This window comes from Glossina fuscipes, unplaced genomic scaffold (genome assembly GCF_014805625.2).
Source record: "Glossina fuscipes isolate IAEA_lab_2018 unplaced genomic scaffold, Yale_Gfus_2 26, whole genome shotgun sequence".
Taxonomy (NCBI): Eukaryota; Metazoa; Arthropoda; class Insecta; order Diptera; family Glossinidae; genus Glossina; species Glossina fuscipes.
This window is the reverse complement of record NW_023998421.1, coordinates 2,404,897-2,425,007: the sequence shown is the minus strand read 5'-3', so window position 1 is coordinate 2,425,007 and position 20,111 is coordinate 2,404,897. Positions and strand designations below refer to the sequence as shown.

At 33.6% G+C, this 20,111-nt stretch overlaps 1 protein-coding gene across 1 annotated transcript; it reads right to left on the bottom strand.

Moving 5' to 3' along the window:
• Positions 1-1,234: 1,234 nt before the first annotated feature.
• LOC119635477 (rutC family protein UK114) lies at positions 1,235-2,718 on the bottom strand. Its single transcript, XM_038030288.1, has 3 exons — positions 2,484-2,718; positions 1,958-2,187; positions 1,235-1,503 (listed from the first exon to the last, which is right to left on the bottom strand). Exons 1-3 carry the CDS (start codon positions 2,546-2,548, stop codon positions 1,382-1,384), a joined length of 417 nt encoding a protein of 138 aa, XP_037886216.1. The 5' UTR covers positions 2,549-2,718; the 3' UTR covers positions 1,235-1,381.
• Between the last annotated feature and the right edge of the window lie 17,393 nt (positions 2,719-20,111).

The following is a 20,111-nucleotide window of genomic DNA, read 5'->3' as shown; positions in this document are numbered from 1 at the left end:
GGTTTCACTGTTTTATGGTCGATTTTTAGCTCCTGGGCGATCTTACGACTGCTAACATGCCGGTCAACTTCGATCATTTCTCCGATTTTATCGACATTTTCGACGGCCGGCCTACCTGTGCGAGATGCATCTTTAACATCAAAAATTCCTGAACGGAATCTACGAAACCAAAATTGCACATAATTGGCTGTTACAGTATCGGAACCATAAACACCATTCACAATTTTGGCCGCCTAGCTTGCATTTACGCCTTTGTCAAAGAAAAACTGTACCGAAATGTACCGAATTTTCTCTTTGTTCACTTCCATTTTTGACACGCTGTAACTCACAACTGAATGCACCAAACAAAAAACAGCAAAAGAATTTTTTTTACTGCGAAATGTCACCTTTCCAACGAGCATAAATCTGAAATTGTTTGATCGATACTTTACGAGAAATCTATCAGTGCAGCCATCTACCGAAAAAATAATGGATTTCTTTTTCCCCAAGCTAATATTTTGCTCATTATAATTCACGGATGAGGGTACCAGTATCGATGTCTTTGACCATTTACAGAGCTGAACACATGTGCATGCATATGCACTCGTCGTTACTGCAGTAATATAATAAACAATGCCGTCAGAACACATTGCAAGCATTTCATAATAGTGGCAAAATCATGTGGTACTTGAACTATGAATCGTGCGAATAAGTTTTCCTAATACAAATATCGTTTTGCTAGGTTAGGGTAAATGCCTACAAGTTATCTGTAATAGTAGAAGTAAATACTACTATAGGCATATGTAAGCAGTGCATGCTGGACGTATGGACATAGTGTCCAGCTTTTAAATTTAAAATAGCTCAAGTTAGTATTGAGAACTTACTTGGGGAACAATATGGACAGAAATAAAAGCATTTACTTAAAGTAATCTTAGAGAAGCAGGCGTAGTTAAAATCACGTGTAATTAGTTGTAAATCGTCTCTTCCTCTTTTACTTACTAAAATGTAATTTAGGCCACTTTCAGTGTATTTGAACATAAAATTTGCTAACAGAGTTTTTAACTAAAACTTAAATTATTTGTTTTTGACGGGCGAATGAATTGCAAATTAGATTATTGTAATACAAATGACACATTTAATCGATCATATGATGGTTTATATAAATATTAAAGTTCGAATAAAGCCGGCTAATTGAAAATTAAGTTTAAATTTATCTAACTTTCAGTTAAATTATGTCGAAAGCAGCCCCTTAATAAATCCACACGAAAGGTTTAATTTTGAGCATTTTGATCTTTGATCTCCAAAACATTTTAAATGAATTTATTTATTTATAAAATATTTTATTAGATTATAATTTTGATATTAAGTCATTGAAATAATTTTCATTATTTTCCTCATCTAGTCATTGGGCATTAATCGTTTTCACGTCACCAGTTAAGGCAATGCATTCAATTTCGACCAAAGCATCCATAGGCAACTTAGCTACTTGGAAACAACTGCGAGCCGGGAAATCTTTACAGAACACTAAAAAAATTAAATAATAGAGATAGAATAGTTAAAATTGCTCTCCTCTAATGCAGGAGAGAGTGAAAACAGAGAACGAATCTTTGCATTTCGCTTAATTAATTTGAATTTGTTTAGATCGAATTTTGTGCATACTTCAATGATTCTTCTCGTGTATGTGACGTGTGAGAAAGTAAACAAAAAGAGATTCGATTTGAATGAAATATAAGTGGAAACTTAATTGCCTCTTGAAATTTGTTTTTAAATGCAAAAAAATAATCGCATTATTTTAAATAATATAAACATTGTGAAGGCAAGCTATAATTCTCTTGTAATCAAACAAAGTGAACTTTTACATACCGAAAACATCATATCAGTCTTACAAAAATGATAATTAATAATCGATTGCTAAATGAAAATTGTGTAGGAGAGGAGTTTGCGTGCTTAGGCAGGCGATGGCAAAACAAAAACGTACCTTTTTTGTAAGCCTCATTAACTTCGCCAAAGTCATTGAGATCCTTAAGGAAGACACTATTTTTCACTACCTTGTCAATGCCTGAGCCGGCAGCTATGAGAATTGCTTCTAGATTTTTCAAGGCCATTTCAGTTTGAGCGGCAGCACCACCAGGCACCAATTGCATGGTTGTCTTATCCATACCCAAGCAACCAGAAACGTATACTGTACGATCGGCTACTACAGCTTGACTAGAAATAATATAAAAAAAAAAAAAAAAAAAAAAAAAATAAGAAAAAAAAAAGAAAATGAATACACACAAGCACATTCACACCAGCAACATTGTTTTAGAATGATCATCGAAATGAAAAGAGGAGACAAGATAAAGCAAACAAACAAATGTTTTCTAGCTTACGCCGTCACATCGTTTCAGGGTAATGGTAGAAAATAAATGATTTGCAGGTCTAGGATGACAAGGTAAGTGGTTTGCGTGTATGTGCGCTTGGGAGACCGCAATGCGAATGTGACTATCTGCGAAAGTACTTACTTGTATGGCGCTATTACTCTGGCTGCATTGCCAGTGCTAATCAATTTTCTGATCAAAGTTGCCATTATATTGCTGTAGGTCTCCACCGTTTACTTATTCGTTTCGCGATTATTTGCTTTCGTTTGTATTTCGCTATTACGTAGATACACGCGTTAAAGCTCTGCACTTGTCAATTGCTGCCAGCTAACTGTGTGGTGTTGAGTTTAACTCAGAGGCAAGTTTCTGCTTAAGTTCGTTTTTATAGAAAACAAAAAAATGAAAAATAAATAAAAATAAAAATAACATAAAATAAAAGACAGCAACAACAATAATGTACGGACGATTGCAAATACAAGTGCAGAATTTTTTTATTAATGATTTGTTGCTTATCAGCTGATGTAGCCTCTCATTTGCTAAGACTCTCCCAACTTACTCGGTTATGTTTATTTATTTATTATTGTGCCTTTTTTTTGTTCAGTTTTACCATTGTTTCCATACGTTTGTGTGTGTGTGTGCGTGTGTGTACATGTGTTCGTATTGCTGCTTGCTGCTGCTGCTGCTGCTGCTGCTGCTGATATGTTTACCACACACACACACTCCCAAGAAAATATTTTTTGTGCTTAAGTGGCTTTTGAATTTTATCACCTAAGGGGGTCATTTTTCGTTCTCTCTAAAGGTTTTGTTATTTTGTTATTCCGATTATCAATAATACCTTTCAATTTGAGAAATGTTCGTGCATGTTCACTTGTCTTTTTGAAAAGAATAGACGCGTAGCTTACGGAAGAACGGGGCACTGACACTGGCACATTTATCAACAGCATTACGACAACATATGATATAAAGATTAAAGTTTGATTTTTCGTAATAATATTTTTCTACAAAATGGCTTTAGAAAAGTCCTTTAAACACCAGTTAATATCAGCCATATTTTAGTCTATGGGATAATAGGCCAAACTATTAAACAAAAAAATGGGGAAACGCTTTAACCGGTTTTTTGTTTTCCGTAGAAGCTTCATTTCTTCACATTGCACGAGAGACAAACCTTAATTAATTGTTTTTTTTTTTTTTTTTTTGCTAAGATCTCTTTGATTAGGTTTCATTATCTAAGATGTCAGTATTTTCATAATCATCTTTAAGGCAGACGGGGGATTCTTATTTCCTTTGAAAAATATTTTGAATTAATTTGATATATGTTTCTATTACACACCATCTTTTATTTGTCATCTGCTGCCCAAGAGCAAAGAATGAATTTAGTAAACTGAAAGGTAAGAAATGTCCAGGAAGGCAATTCGGTAAATACAGGCCGAATTGTTACTGAACGTTTGCAACGCCCAAAAAGAATTTTCGCAAATGGCGTATAGTGCATATATTTTTGATTACCATGTATACATTTTGATAGGCATGTTCGTCTATCCGTCTATGTTAACATTCTCATAGCTGCAAAAATGAGATTATTGCCTCCAAATTTGCAGAAACATTAGAAGCTTTTGCACGAATTGGTTTTCAAAAGAGGAAAAAAGGGGAAAATTCTTGCCATTCCACACAAATCGTTACACCTACCCAAGATTATAGTGCATTAAATTTTTGATTTTTTGTCGGAACTTTTATAGCGCGCAGAAGCAAGCTTCAAAAACCCCAAAAAGTAAATATTAGATTTTCCGGAAAACAATTTCCTTTTCTTTTTTGAACATGAAAATGAAAGATGATTTTCTTATAGTGCATAAATATTTTATGATGAACTGTCGATTTTAATAAATTTAATCTATTAGTGATGTCACGGGTTGTTATTTTCCGGTTTGCATCAATTGATGTCTCTATTGTGTATTCATCAACTTCAACTGACCTTCCAGAGTTTGATGCATCTTCAACATCAAAATTGCCGGATCGAAATTTGGCAAATTAGTTTTGGTACATCTCTATACACATCGGATAATCTTCTTTTGTGCTTTAACAGCATTCTTACCTTTTCGATAGTAAAAAAGTAAAATGCGCTAAAATGCTTCTTTTCACTTTCGATGTTTGAAAGCGCGCGAACCGAAAGCTCTCCGTATCGATCTTCTAAAAATTGAACTTTTTCAAAAACAAGCTCTGTTATATCAGCTGCTAAAATATATAATAACTATGCGACTTAAGTGTGAAGTTGGCAGTGAAAGAATACAGTCAAGTCCTCTATTGGGAAAAATCGAAATGACTTCCGGAACCTACTTACGCATATCTGTTTGTTCCTCTTTCCATATGTTTATCGCCTAATTGTGCAGTATCCGTGATAAATATTCTCCCGTTTGAAAAAATGAGAATATCGCTTACAAGTTTGCAAAAGAATTTGAAAAAGGATAAACCGATGAAATAATGCGCTTATAATGGAACAGAAACTGAGATCAATTTTATTTACTTGCTAATCAAAATCTACGCAAAACTCACTATAAAAATTTGCAGAATAGAAAAAACTAGGCACGCCCCCATAATATTTTGAAATATAAAAAATCGTTTTTTCCTTTCTTTTTCGTCTTTTTTAGGATAATGGTATAAAAGATTCGGTCACGCTCGAATATAATATTCTTACTTGTTGTATTTAGGCATCAGGTGTTAATAAGCTACAAAGGATGCTTCGACACAGCTACCGATTTCAAGATTGAATATATCAGTTACAGTTATGCAGCTCTGTCTATTTATGCTTGAATAAACATCTAGACATACACGCATCCGGAGTGTGTATATACCAGTAAAAGAAGAGGAAAAAGCGAGGTAGACAGGATTAACGATTGGCCGCTTATCTCTGAAGAAGATTTTCAAAATGACAAAAGTGTACAACTTTGAAATCGAATGTGATCCACCCATTATAATAAAAAATAATGCAAAAAGTAGTCCCGATGGAATCACCGACAGGACAATATTTTTGCGGCCTCGAGAAATATGAGAATAGCTTCGAAATTCTTATTTAATAATTAATTAATAGGGTAAAAGATCGCCTAGTCGAAAAAAAGCCCTCAACAATTATTGCGTATTATTATTTCACATAAGTAAGAAGCAGTTGTTTTCAGCATTCCTGATAAATTGTATTCTTCTTTACTCACACAAATTGTAAATGAATTTAATCGTATTCTACGTTTTTGCTTACTTTCAGAGATAAGTAGACTGCCCGGTCAGTGTTCGCAGGTTCAAATCTTACTGCAGTGAAGTTTACTTTCGTCGTAGCTACAGTGACTGCTTGGTCGGTAAAATCATAGCACTTATCGTTGGGCACGCATCGACTAGAGTGCGGCCGCTACCTTCATACTTTCTTTCTTTCTTTCTCTTTGCTCACTTCTCTCTGACCGCCATCGCTTTATTCGAATAGTAGGGGACCTTCCCTCCTGAGTGATTGATCATATCAAAAAAAAAAAGTAGATTTTTCTTGCATTAAATTTGTTGCTAAAAGCTAAAGAATTCTCCACATTATCGCAATGTTTTTTTGTGTATATTCTCAAGCACGCCATTATAATTTTATTCGCTTAGCAATAACAAAAATTATCGTCTGCGAGTAGGTAAATACAGAGAAGGTTTTTGCTAAATATAAGATTTAAATATTCCGGCGAAGAACTTATGTGCTTGGTTTAGTTCACTAAAGTAGCAGGTACGCCTGAATATGCAATTAAGAATTTCGATACTGTATTGTGTGACTATAAACTGTCTCAAGAACAATAATGGCCGATAGGTTGAGCGATTTTCTTCGCTGCCGATTCGTAAGGAAAACAAAACGCTACATTAATGAATTTATTACGAAAAGTTAGTAAGATTTTTGCCATTTATCTTGAAGTTTATTATATCATTGGACATGGAGATATAATTTGCCGATATTTCAATAGTTTGGTTCCAGGTCCTTTTTTCCGTATATTTTTGCCGCTATATTATAAATCACACAATAAGTTCGTGGGATGGCATAAAGATATAGGATGACTTAGGATATAGCATTAGTTCGGATGTTATATCCTATGTCCAAAATTCAGATGTGTCCATTGTTTTGCAAAAACAAAAATAGGAACTTATTGAGTCATAGATAAAGCTACAAGCATGTGCACGGTTGAGCAAATAAAAACCAGTAGCTAGCCACAGTGCAATATTTGAATAAAAAAGTTCAATTTTTGAACGAAAAAGGGCCCCTTTCTTACTAATAAAAAATGTTTACATTAACTGTAAATATCCTAGAGAATGTTACTTTAAAGGTATTGTAAAAAACTCTAAATAAAACAAGTCCAAATATTATAGTGGGTCACGGATGCACTTAAATACCCTACGCCACGCTACGTTTATTCATATAACGTCTTTTTGAAATAAGACGGAAATATTCGAAAAAGTGGACCGATTCAATTCAATTTCACTATTGTTGAAATCAGAAAACGATCAGCGTAATGAAAGGCGTTGCATACATCTGCATAAACTTAATATACCTCCTTGCACCACAAGTGATGTAGAGTTTAATGATATTTCAACAAGTGGCAATAGCATTGAATGGTGTCTTTGACTCGCAAATGCGTGCGGTCTAATGTTAAAAATAAAGAAAAGCAATCAAGGCAACATCCCGTGAATAAAACGAACACTGTTTCACATATAAGGGAAAAGTCAAAAAAACTTGCTAATCGCCGAAGTAAGTAATCGAACGTTCAGATTCATCTCCGTTATGGAAATAGCTGGGATCAATCAAAACAGTGCTACGTTAAAATTTCACGGTATCAAAGGCTCTAAGGCATTTAGGCACTAGGTCCCGTATATAATAATACAACATCTTTTAGAAAATCTCTTGTTGTTTTTGATATCTTCTTTAATGATGGCGACGAATTATAACATCACATCATGGACGCTATGCCTATTAAAAAGCTGCCAGTTCTACTTCAACTGTTATGTGATAATAAATACACCGTGTAAAGTTCTTTTGGTGGCGCTTCTCCATATATCACATCTAATAGCCCCCATGCACATTTAAAGGGGAAAAACCTTTGGATTCAGACTTTTCAGCATACCTACCTAGAACTAGTCTGACCAAAGGAGAGAAAAGATATCTAGAAAAAATAAATCTTAAGGAAAAGTGTGAACTAGAATACGAATTCCAAAAAATGCCAGAAGAAAATTTCCTGAAGTGTGTTCAAGCAGCGTAGGGCAATTGCGTGAAGGGGAGAAAAACCTCCATTTTGGCAGACATTTTCTTAGGGTGATATCGTTTCTAGTACTTCAAAAAAAACAAAAGAAACTGTCGTCATAATGTCATTAAAGACTTAAAGTACTAAAAAGCAAAGTTAATGAAGTCTATACCAATCAGAATCAAGCAGGTCAAGGTAAAGCGAAAAATATACAATATTTTGCGCTGAAGAGACTCTATTTTGTATTCACCTAGTCATAGTCGCGAGCCTTACTGCTGCGGCTATGCAGTAGCCATGAAATTTTGTTTTCTCGTGTCATTGGCGGATTCATACACTGCACCTATGATTATTAGAATCTTTTCCAATGTACTTTGTAAAGTAATTTGCATTCCTTTTAAAGCAATTATTTATTAGTGTAGTGAATAGGTGGGCGGCATTTACATCACAAACTTGTGTAGAATTCGTACATGCTTTCGCAGTATGTTGTAAATTAGGTCCCGCAAAGGAAGGGAGTGGAGAAAGTAAAGTGATTACAAGGCAATTCAAAAAGTCACAAAGAAATCATATTAACTTTTCCAAGATAATTAAACATATTTCTGAAATGATTAATAAAAGTATATTTTTTACCTCTCAAAGACCCTTTTCCATGTTGTTTACAATGTAAAGTTAATCTTACGAAATTATCGCAGTATTAACTTTCTATTCAATCATAATTAACTGAAAAACTATACAAAATCTTTTCTTTTTTTTGTTTTTAATGAAGCACGCAATGTTATTTCAATGTCTCTGTTATCTTGTTCCTTTTACAAAAAGAAGAAGAGAAAAAACAATTTACGCCTACTGTAAAAGAAATGCGAACTTTAGTAAAAATAACAACAACAGCAACAACAACACCCTTAAATGCTGCAGACATTCTATGTACATTAAATGCACTTGATCACACCTACAAGCCTATCAAGCCACACAAAACGCATGACAAATGCAAAGAAACTAAATAAAAAAAAAAAAATAATAAAAAAAATAAAAAAGTAAAAGAAAAAAAAAATCAAGAAATAAATAAAGATAAAAAAATGTCATCATACAACCATCCACAGTCTTCGTAACTAAATATCGAGGCAAAACTCAGGCTTTTGGAAATTTTAAAAAGATGAGCATCTTGTAAAATCATTTCTTTAACAATCGCAATCTCGTCAGGGAGCAGACAACGCAACCCGAACGTGAAGGCGAACGTGAACGTGAACGCGAACGTACACATCATACCAAGCGCAGCGCTTAATGTAATGCACGCTCCCAAAATGAATTAATTTTTCATATATGCCCTGTGAAGCCTTTGCGAGCGATATAACAAATACAAGACACGCTGCTGATACACATTACTAAACATTTCACGAAATTGAATGCTTGGGTCGTACGTAAGTAATTCTGTCACAAAATCGCTAAGGTAGCTGAAGAAAGTAAGAGAGAAATGAAAAAGTGCAGCAGGGGTTTTTTATGAATTTGTAGGTAATGGCGCTGTTGTTGTTGTTGTCATCATTGCGTTGGTATTATGATCTGAAAGAATATAGTAATTAATACGCGAAAATGCGACATAAAAGCGCTTCAGGCTAATACCTCAAACCTTCTTTCTTTACGTACGTACGTACGTTTTCATTTACGTATTATCCATTTCAGAAACCATTAAAAAAAACATATGCGCACGCACTTCAATTTAGTGTCTGCCGAGGTATGTGTGCTTGTACGCGCGCGTTGAATTTATAATTTTCCTCTTGTGCCCAAAACGATAAGGTAAGGTAAGAAACGAAGACTATTACAGAAAAAAATACAGCGTAATGTTAGTGTTAGGCTTGTGTAAACTTTGGATGTGCGACTTCTGATATACACAAGCGACACAAGCTTTGTTTTATTTTGTCAGAGCAACATTTTTATAGACAGAAACGAACACTGAAAAATATTTTCGATTTTGAAAATATATCAAGAATATGATCGGAAACATGCCCATACCGATCTCTGATTTTAAGATCAAATATGTGGACACCTTTCTTGTATGCATAAGAGCATGGGTTTAACTGACATTAGATTAGGATTGGTATCGCCTAATAACAAGAGCTTTATGTCCGCCAGAGTATTGCTTAATAACTGTGGTATACCCTTAGATGTTGATTGTGTGCCCTCCTTCCCGCATACGGAACAGATTTCTTTTGTTACTTTTTGTTACTCCCTTTGATGTTATTGCAATAACTCTTGGACGCTTTAGCCAGGTTCTTTCTCTTCAACGCTGCCGGGTTGCGATTCGTTTTATCCTTTTTTTAAGAAAAAAGTTTGTGTCTAAACTAAAAAGTGTAATGAATGAATTCTGATCATTTGTAATTAGGCAATTTTTTCTTTAAAAAGCTTGAAGTAAGTGCAAGCTTTTGAATGTTTGTGTCGTTAATGCTTGCCAAAAGCATTTCACGGTACGAGCGGCAACAATCTAACAACAACATTAACTAATTTTTATAAATTTTATTGCATCCTCGCTCTCAAACAAATTAAGATATTGAATACTATTTTTATACCAACCCAAGCTATACCCAAGCTTTGTCTTCTAGCTTCCAATCCGTGATCTCAAATATTGCTTTTCGTTAACGTCAGGTTAAAAGATTATCGTATATGAACAAACAACAAGTTTAACGAAGAGTTCATATCTCTCTCTCTCTTTTCAAGATTATTATCAGTTTAGATTGAATATTTAGAAGACAACAATACCCTCTATTCTGTGTTTGCGAGCTGTGATGAGGTCGATTGACTACCGCTTTTAAAATGATGGTTTCTGTTCGCTTCATGTATTTTATAATTGATTTGTATCCGTATGGGTTTAATGTGTGAAGGTGCACAGATGAGCCACGCGTAATTCCACAGACTGAGAGTCATATGTAGACTTATAAATTTTGCGAGTTTAGAACTTCACCATATCAGTGCACACACCTGGCTTTAGCTTTTAATATACAAACAATTTTATCCGTAGAGGATTAATATTTAGACTCAGGAGCGAGTAATGCAGCCAAGATGCCTCTCGAAGGGATTCTTGCGTATAAATTGTAAGCAGTACCATACCAACAAGTATTTTAACTTTAATTTTCAATACCAGGTTCTTAGCAAGGAGATGGGGAGATAACCCACGTACAACTCCATAATTGCTTAGGAGATGACAATTACAAAGTGACATTATCGTAGCGACTATGACTTAGGAGTAACTTTCTCGGTGAGGGACTAATACGTAGATTCAGTAGTTTATCATCGTCCTTGAAGACATTCTAAGACTTGATTATGAAAATTTCCCTAAAGTCAACTTTTAATGTAGAAACTTTTTCACGGAAATGAACCTAGAGAAGATGTAGAGCCTTCTGAAAGGCAAATGCAGGCTTATAAATATTAGTGGTTTAATACTTGGCCCCAGTAAGCAACAAGGCGCACCCCCTTTCGCCCGTGAACATATTCATATATAATAATAATAATAATTCTTTTAGTGTAGACTAATTTCTGGATGCGTGTGCTTTTTTCCTTTTCTTTTTTTCTGTTGTGTATGATATATTTTCTTCATGTCATACGTGTTTTTTTCCACCTTTTTTAGGATTTTGTTTTCTTTTATACGTACACATACCTATATATTATATGTACTTTTTTTGCACTGTGTGGTAGTACCTGTTGCTGTTAATTTTCTGGGTGTGTGCATTTAAGGTTTCAAGCGATTCTCTGTGCATTGCACTCTACTACTACTACTACTACTACTACTACTACTACCACCACTACTCTACTACTTCCCTACCAATGCGGCTGTCTGGTTTCTGTCTTCCTCTTTTTTTTTTTTTTTTTTTTTGATGATTTTTTAGGCATGAGGATACGAATGCAGTATATTTTGTGCTTTTGGTTGGGATTTACGTTCGTTGCACCTACGCCCACAGTGTTTGACACTGTGCTTGAGCATAAACGCCTGTCTGCTTGTCAAGACATGGATTTTTATATGTTTATTTTTTGGGATGTTGTTTTCTCTTCAGTATTAATGGAGAAATTGAATTTTTTTATATCAAAAAACTGCGCACATTCTTTTAATATTCTGCAGAGACGAACATATAATTATTAAGTTGAAAAATTTAATATTTGACATATTTTGTTTGGTTACACAAAGTATCCCTTGGGCGGCTTTCCAGATACCAGATGCAGGCCTCCAGAGTTTCTCCGCTCTCGTTTTTCTTCTATAGTGCATCACATCTTGGTCTTTTTCTTTTCCGCTAAGCCTCTTCACTTTACAAATGTCAGCTTGTCGGACTCAATTGCTTTTAAATAAATAATTAGTATGGCAGGAGAAGACTACAAAAACAATACGAAGCACAAAAAAAAAAAAGGAAAAAGAAAATATTGCTGTTGATAATCGTTTCCAGGCTCTCTTGCATTGCATGCTCACAGTTACTTGGGATATTTCAATCGTATGCATCATACACATCGGTCTTCTTTTTTTGCATTTGTAGGGCGTCACTGTGTTGACGTGATGTTTACCAAAGCATAAACATTCAATTTTTCATGTATAAAAACATTTTTTTTTACTCTTCATTTATTTGTTTGTTGCTGTTGTCGTTGCTTTTGTTGTTGTTGTTGTTGTTGTTTATTATTTTATCATATAAAGGCTGACAACTTTGCTTTCGCAAGAACGTTAAACGAAACACAACAGAAAACAAAGAAAGGCAGCGTAAGAAAAAAAAAAAAAAAAAAACTGTAAATCAAATATTTACTCTTTTCTTGCATTTTATTTTTTATTTTTTCCATGTTTTCCTTTAAATCCTACACGCAAGTTCGGTTCATCCGATGATGGGCTAGAGAAAGCGCTCTTTTTCCGTATCACAGCATTGCCTGACCTGAATTTTACAAATATTTTTGTATCCATTATCGACGAACACGAACAGAGGTATACCATATTTAACATTTCGTTTGCATATTCGTTGCATATAATTTTTGAAAGCCTTTTTAGGCAAATCCTTACATGTTCATTATTATTATATTATTTCACTCTCAACCTGTCAGACATTCGAACAAAGCATTCCTTAATAGATGTACTCTTAATTCGGTTTCATAAAAGTAGTGATTCCATTAATACTCCCATGAAATTTAAAGAATCATGTGAGTCTTTGGAGACAAAAAGCATTCCCGACATACTTCCAACCTACAACATTTTTATTATTACCATTATTATGACTTATTTAGACCAAAGAATTAAATTCTAAGTCTAAAAGTGAACGATGAGCAATAGCAACTGAGAGTAGCTACTCAAAAATATTTGATATATTTTGCTTGGCATGCTGGGTATTCAAAATTCGCTCCAAAGTTCGTCTTACTTCTTTCTTTCTTTTTTTTTTTATTTATTTATTTATTTTTGTAAAGCTTTTATTATAAGAACGACGGTTAGCTTTGTTTGACGTAAAATTATAAAATAAATTAATTAAAAATGTATAGCACGCTTGCGTTATTTATAATTTAATTATTGAGATTTTTCATATGCTTGAGATCATAATTTAAATATTAATCATAAATATTTGGGTTTCACTTAACTTCCAACTAAAGTTTAAAAAATTGATTTCCTTAATAAAGTTAAGAAAAACTAGCACAAAACATTGCCATTGTAATAAAACGAATGATTATATTTTGTCTTGTTGCTCTTGATCCACATACGGTATACTTTGTTAGTTAATAACCTGGTTGCTGTTCCGGAAACAATTTGCACAAAATGGTTATTAAAAGTTGGAAAATTGAAATAATCTGATACGTACGGGTAGAGGTGCGCCCTACTTAGTAAAACAAATAAAAATAATTTATGCAGCGATCTTAAATGACAAAATAAATTTATAGCTTAATAATTGGCTATACTTTTGATATATCCTTTCGCATCTCAAAATACTTTCTCTAAGCATTCCACTGCTTATTTGTCTCGTCGTTCATATATTCCCTTGTGTCTGTTACTGCGGCTAAAATTAGAGTACAAATCAAATGTATGGGTGTAATGCTTATGTATGGGCACATTCGAGTGTTCTGCGAAGATAAAAACTATATGTCGAATAATTAAGGTTTCTAATCGGACTACATGGTTTTCTCAGCTTTTCCACTCTCATCTTCCACACTACCGCCACTCGTCGATCTTTAATCGTCCTACCCGGCTTTGAAACAACCTAACAACAATCGCCTTTACCACGGTGCCTCATATCTCCATTGTTAAATCGAAAGTTCACAAATGCCATTCCCTTTCTTCACCCTTCTCTGCCTATTGCTTCTCTCTACCCTTCCTGATCACCATTGTGCTCCCCAAAGGAAGAAAAAATAAGTCGCCATAATCAACTTTACTTATCACTCCAATCTTCTGTAAATGTCTCAAAATAGGGAAATAACCAAATGTAGATTATGTCCGATCTATTTAGAGGCTTGACAAGCGCAACATCGGCCATTATTTGCAGAAACTGTTTCTGGAAAGTTTATTTCCAAAATGATATTTTCATATTGTCACAAACTTATAGTTAAGTTAAGGGCAAAATCGACGTGCAAGTCGAACATAAAGCGATACTTTTATTCTTAAAGTTATCCGTTACAGAATATGATGAATGACGTAAATGATCCAAAAATTTGCATACGAACTCTTTTGGGTATAGTCGCTTATCCAACAAAGGTATTTTTTTTCGCTAAAAAAACTGTTTTTAAATTACAAAATACATTTCGCATCTAAAAAATCAAAGGCCAGCTTTGCTGCTTAGAGTAAGCTGCTTAGTGCGATCAGCTTTGTATAGCACCTATCTTGGTAGAATTATGACAAATCCATGTTCCGTTTTGTAATATTGTAGCCAACTGACGTTTAGAATTTCTTTTATTATTTCCAAGATCATTCAAATGGATTAATGAGAAAATTTCAGTGAAATTCGTCCTCGCGGCAGTCATTCTCACTTCAAAGTTAAATTGTTCATTGCTTTAGTAATTGATCTTTGCATTAATTAAAATGAAGTCCATTTTCATTTAAATTCAATGCTCTTTCTATTTCAGTTCAAATTAACTCCAATTCCAATTCAGTGCGCTGCGATTGTGTCATCACCCTTTTAGAAGATCTTCATTGGTCGCTGGCAGTGTGATAACAATTTAATGATTTTAATAAAATTTTATCTCACCCTACACAACTTGTGTGCAATATCCAAAAGGACACGAGAGAGACCCACTTTTCTTTACACTGATGGATTCAGGATCATTTTCTGATTTCATTTAAAAATATCTGTGCGTCCGTCTTTCCGCATTGTTTTCTTTTTTCGACCTACAGATCGCAATTTTCGAGATATTTTAATGAAGCTTGGCACACTGGTGTGATTTTCGCCCAAGAACGAATGCTAGTGAAAATCGTTCCGATCGTACCACTTTTTCCGCCATTGTAGGGTGATATGCGATAATTAGTTTTCATTTGTTCTTGAAAATAGGCAAACGAGACAAACAATTTAATTCCATCAGATCTGTATCACTATGGATGAAACAAGAATGCGTTCGTCTTCTTTCCTTACCTTTAATTTGTTTGTTTCAAACAATAAAACATCTCCTCAAACCACTGATATATGTCTTCTGGCTTATTGAACGCTAATCTTTTTGCACACCTTATTTAATTGTAACATAAACTATCGATGATTAAAAAGATAAAAATTATTTATATATACATTTTTACACCATAATTATGTAGTCAATAAAATATTTTTACTGAAAAAGAACATAAGTTATCTTTATTAAAGGGTATGTGATATATATGTACAGGTATAACAAGCCAGATATAAGTTAGCAATGTATGGTGAGGAGGAGGTTAACCAATGTTTATATTGAAACGGCTGCTGCAATAAGCACATAAAAAGAAGAAGAAACGCAAAGCAGCATATATATATATATATCCGATAATTGTAACTTCCTATAATTTGCCTGCTGACCATGAAATTATCTTCGAAAAGACAATGAATTTAAAACAAAGCAACAAAAAAAATATGTAAAGACTTCATTTAGAAAACGATACGATACGATGCGATACGATTTAGTTTATGCGTGTATACGTATGCGTATGCGTATGTAGAAAATAATAATAATAATAATAAATTTTTTTTATAATTATACGGATGCGTGTAGCAATGTCTTTATTTTAAGAAATCTTTGGTATACTGGCATCTATGGCATTTACATCATCTTCCTGTTTAAGCTACACACTTTTGAGTGCCTATCACTCATGAGTTCATTAGTTCAGTTAGTTTTAATATTCCGTTTGTAAAGAACGCAAAATTTGATTGGAGATTCCATAAGAAACGCCCCTTTAACCTTTGCTGTAAAGATCTGAAACTTGACAGACATATAACCCCATGTCGCATTAAAAAAGTATAGGATAAAGGATTTAGTTGCTACTTTTCCAAAGGCAAAAGCAAGTTCTACAAAGTTTACAGATCTTATCGGGAAGCATTTGAAGCTAGAAGACAGTATCCATCTATTAGGAAAAGTTACTAAACAGCGCTTCATTTGCGTGATGGGTATCCAAATTTCGCTTATTGCCACATTTTCTTACTTGTTTGGATTAAAAATTCGTTTTTTACACCTTACTATCGGCGGTACACGCCACTAGACGCTATGAGCATGTCGAACCTCTTAGTGTTAAGCTTACTGATATTACTACCACTGCTGGTGTTTTGCTTTCTTATTTGCGCGTAAATTTACTAGTTGCGATTTTTATTTTTTTTTGGTAATTCAATCCCTATAATTTGCATGAGAATAGTTTATGGATTTTAATGGTTTTCATGTGATTTTCATGCTAAATTATTTGATTTTAATTTGCTGCGTAATTGATGGTTATAATTTTTTATTGGCTGTTTTGTGGTTGCTATTAAAACAAACTACACTGTATTGGTAATTGCAGTGTGTATGTATTTATCTATGTATATATGTATCTATGTATGAATGTATATATGTACTCGTATAGTGAAGTGGCTAACTTCTTGTTTATCCTAAGACTTATGATGGCTTATTGTAGTCATTGAGTTGTAAAATATTGTAAACTGCGCGCAACGCTAGTCCCTCTTGCATTATACATGAATGTAAAATTCAAAAGTTCAAGTAATTGATGTTTAAAGCGATGGTAGCAATTGCCTAGTATTACAAATATTTGCTATAATTATCGTTTAAATTAACAGAAAAGTTTTGAAAATTTTTATAACTTCCATTAGGTTAAGGGCAGGCAGACGAAAGGTCATAACACACAAGTGCCTTGAAAATTTGATACTTGTAAGGCACTTTTTTTCGCGTTTCAGGACGCGCATAGCAAATCAATCCACTTTTCTGGCTTCTCGGAGGTAAATAAAATACCCCAAAATAAAAAAAAATAAAAAAAAAAAAAAAAGGAAAGAAATACCAATAAAATGGAAAAAGTTACTGATCTTCTCCCAATTTTAGTAGCTTGATTTGTCACGAAATCTTCAACGACAGAGAGCAACAGCAAGCACCACTACCAACAATAAGCGACAACAACGGCAACAACAACATGAACTAAACGGAGACAAACAAATTGGTCTATAGTTAAAAATTGACAAGAATTTCGTGACTTTGTCACCTTTCGTATTATAACCGAAGGTGGAGGTGTATAAATTTACTGTTTATAAAAGATATATATATATATATATATATATATATATATATATATATATATATATATAAACAATAGCATCAAGAGCAACAGTAAAGAAATAGCCGGTTACATACATACATACATACAAATCTGGGAAACGTTAAATTTTTGTTTTTTTTTTTTTTGTTTTTTCCTATTTTGATAGGAAGAACGCGTGCTCTAACTGAGGACCATTAAAAATTGCGCTTTTTGTTTGATTTGTGTTACTCTGCTTTTCTTTTTCCTCCTATTTCTATTAGGTTGAAGCTTAGCTTTGAATGAGCAGGCTTAAAAAGAGGAAACCTATAGCAAAATGAAAAAAGCAATAAAAAAAAAAAAAAAAAAATAGTACAACAAATTGTAAATAAAATGTTTGTTTTTTATGTGTCTGCTGGTGTTTTTTTTTCTGTTTTGTAAAGAAAGCAAAACCTATAAAACCGTAATACAAAGAAATCATTTTTTTATCATCTTTAGGGCCATGCGGAGAACCGAAGCAGAAAAAAACAAAAAAAAAACAAAGCATGACTTTTGTTTACATGAACTGTATGTTTGTGTAAGCTTTTTAATTCAATGATTAAATTTCTTTTTTTAAGGAGCTCGCACTGAAGCCAAGATAATTTGTTTTGTGTTTTTGTTTTCTTAAAGTCAAGCTAAAGCGTTTCTGATATGATTTTCTATATACTATAAAACTCGCCTCATTCTATGTTAAAAAGTTTGGAAATCCTTCTTTGCTTATCGTTGATACTGCAAAGGTAGCTGGCTGCTCCATCAATTAATCGTACTCCACATTTTTAAAGGCTAAGAGAAAATTAACCTTCAAAAGATCTTATCAAAAAATCGATATAATTAATCCATCATTTTTTTTTTATTAATCTTTATATAATTTTTTTCATTTCCGAATCTTGCAGAATACCTTAAAAATGCTTACGCACTTCAGAATGTGAATTGAAAGATAAAAGCTCCACACACCACCAACTGCTATATTTCCCCTTATGATACGCAGGAATAGACAACATCTATACGATCAACTCGTCGCTCGCTATGATGAAGTGGCGATAGCCGGTACTTGTGTTCTATAATATTCAACGGTAGATAAAGTGAAAGTAAAGCAAGTGAAAACGCTTTAGTTAGACAGATTCCAGCACTAAATACCCTACATCTCTGCAGGGTGATTCAAAAGAGAGATTTATGTGGAAAGCGTCCGTCCTTGGGCTAAAACATCTAGGTATACCAAATTTCATTCAAAAACCTTACCAATTGCGATGTGTAGATTGAACATTAGAATAAAAGACGGACAGACAAGTTAAGACTAGTTCGCTGAATCGATCGAGGTATCATAAAAGGTTGATCTACCTTAAGTCCGTCTGGGCATTGTAAACATCGTCACCAATTTAATATACGTCTGTAGCACGAGTGATGTGGGATATAAAAATCATATTCAAGGGGATCTCTATATAAAAATTGTAATGAATTTCAGCATTTGGCAGCTTTCCTAAAAACTTTTATCAAACCGTAGGTTGATTAGTTGATTGCTCTCGCAAGCTACAAATTGTAAAACTTTCGTTGTTTCGATTTTTTCACAGCTTGTTGACTATTTAGGGCCATGTCTGCCAAGTTTTTTTCAAGCTTATGTACACATTTGGCCATTACTTTGTAGTGTTCATATAAACATTGTGACAGATGGACGTAGAGACAGACATAGCTAGAAGGGTAGGGGATCTCATACTATACATATATAGCATTTCTTTAATGAATGCGATATTATCCTTCACGAGTTAGCATAAATCTTTTCATAAATTTTTTGAAAAGATACTTACCACGATATTATTATCTCAAGGTCTTTATGAAAAATTGAACAAATTGAACAAATTTGGAGCAAGAAATCTTCACCTTATCGCGTTTATCTCTAACAATCTAATAGAACTTATTTGGAGTGTCCCTCTATACGTCTGCTTAGATTAGGTCAAGTCATGCGGTCAAATCATTTTCCTTAGATGTGGAACGCAATTGATTGCTTTCCTACAAACGTACCTTTGTGTGTGATAATTTTATAGGAGCCTATTATAATCAATTAAGAGTTTCTTTGAGAGAAAAATCGTATTAATTACTGTTAACGATGTCAAATATTGCCCAACTATATACCTTTCACTTGTTTAACTGAATCGTAAACCAAATTAAAAAAGAAAAAAACAAAAAAATGAATAAAGAACGATAAGTAAAATATGTTCACCGTTTTTCCTTACAAAAATCACCAAAAAGTTCAACTTTTAAATTTGTCACCGAACTCCAAGCCTTACGTAAAGTTTTCTTTGTTTGGTGAGAATAGCTCACCGACGAAGATTATATTAAATTAAATTTGTCACCGCATAAGTGTAGCAGTCTCGAAGTCTTAAGTGCTCGATAAAGCCCATACATATTAAAATTCAATGCGACAAAGTCTTTCGTTTCGCATTTATTGTTTACGAAGATATCTACCCCTGGCCTGTACGGTGGATACATGTCATGAGTGCCGCAAATTCGACTTCAACCGAATATATTTCTCAAAGACGTGTTTTTTTTGTGTTGTTTAGATTTACCAAAGTAACCGTTAACATGTTAAAAACTCGTGTCGGCCATTAGTCTAACTGTCAAATCAAATCATTCATTGACATAGCGTGCATCAAGTTGGCAAAAGAAAAAAAAAAAAAAAAAAAAAAGATATAAAAGACTAAACGATTGGTTTTAATTGCATATATTTCGTATACACAAATCCGACAACCAATACATGTTCGTACATCGACAGATCAGAATATGGCATGTGTGGTTGATGAACAGACGGACGAGCGAACAAACGTCAACAATAATGGATTTAATGAT

Coding starts and splice junctions, on each gene's coding strand:
- LOC119635477 (XM_038030288.1), bottom strand. CDS start 2,548: ATGGCAACTTTGATCAGAAAATTGATTAGCACTGGCAATGCAGCCAGA. Junction 2,188..2,483: donor AGAGTAATAGCGCCATACAA/GTAAGTACTTTC, acceptor TATTATTTCTAG/TCAAGCTGTAGTAGCCGATC. Junction 1,504..1,957: donor TAATGAGGCTTACAAAAAAG/GTACGTTTTTGT, acceptor TAATTTTTTTAG/TGTTCTGTAAAGATTTCCCG.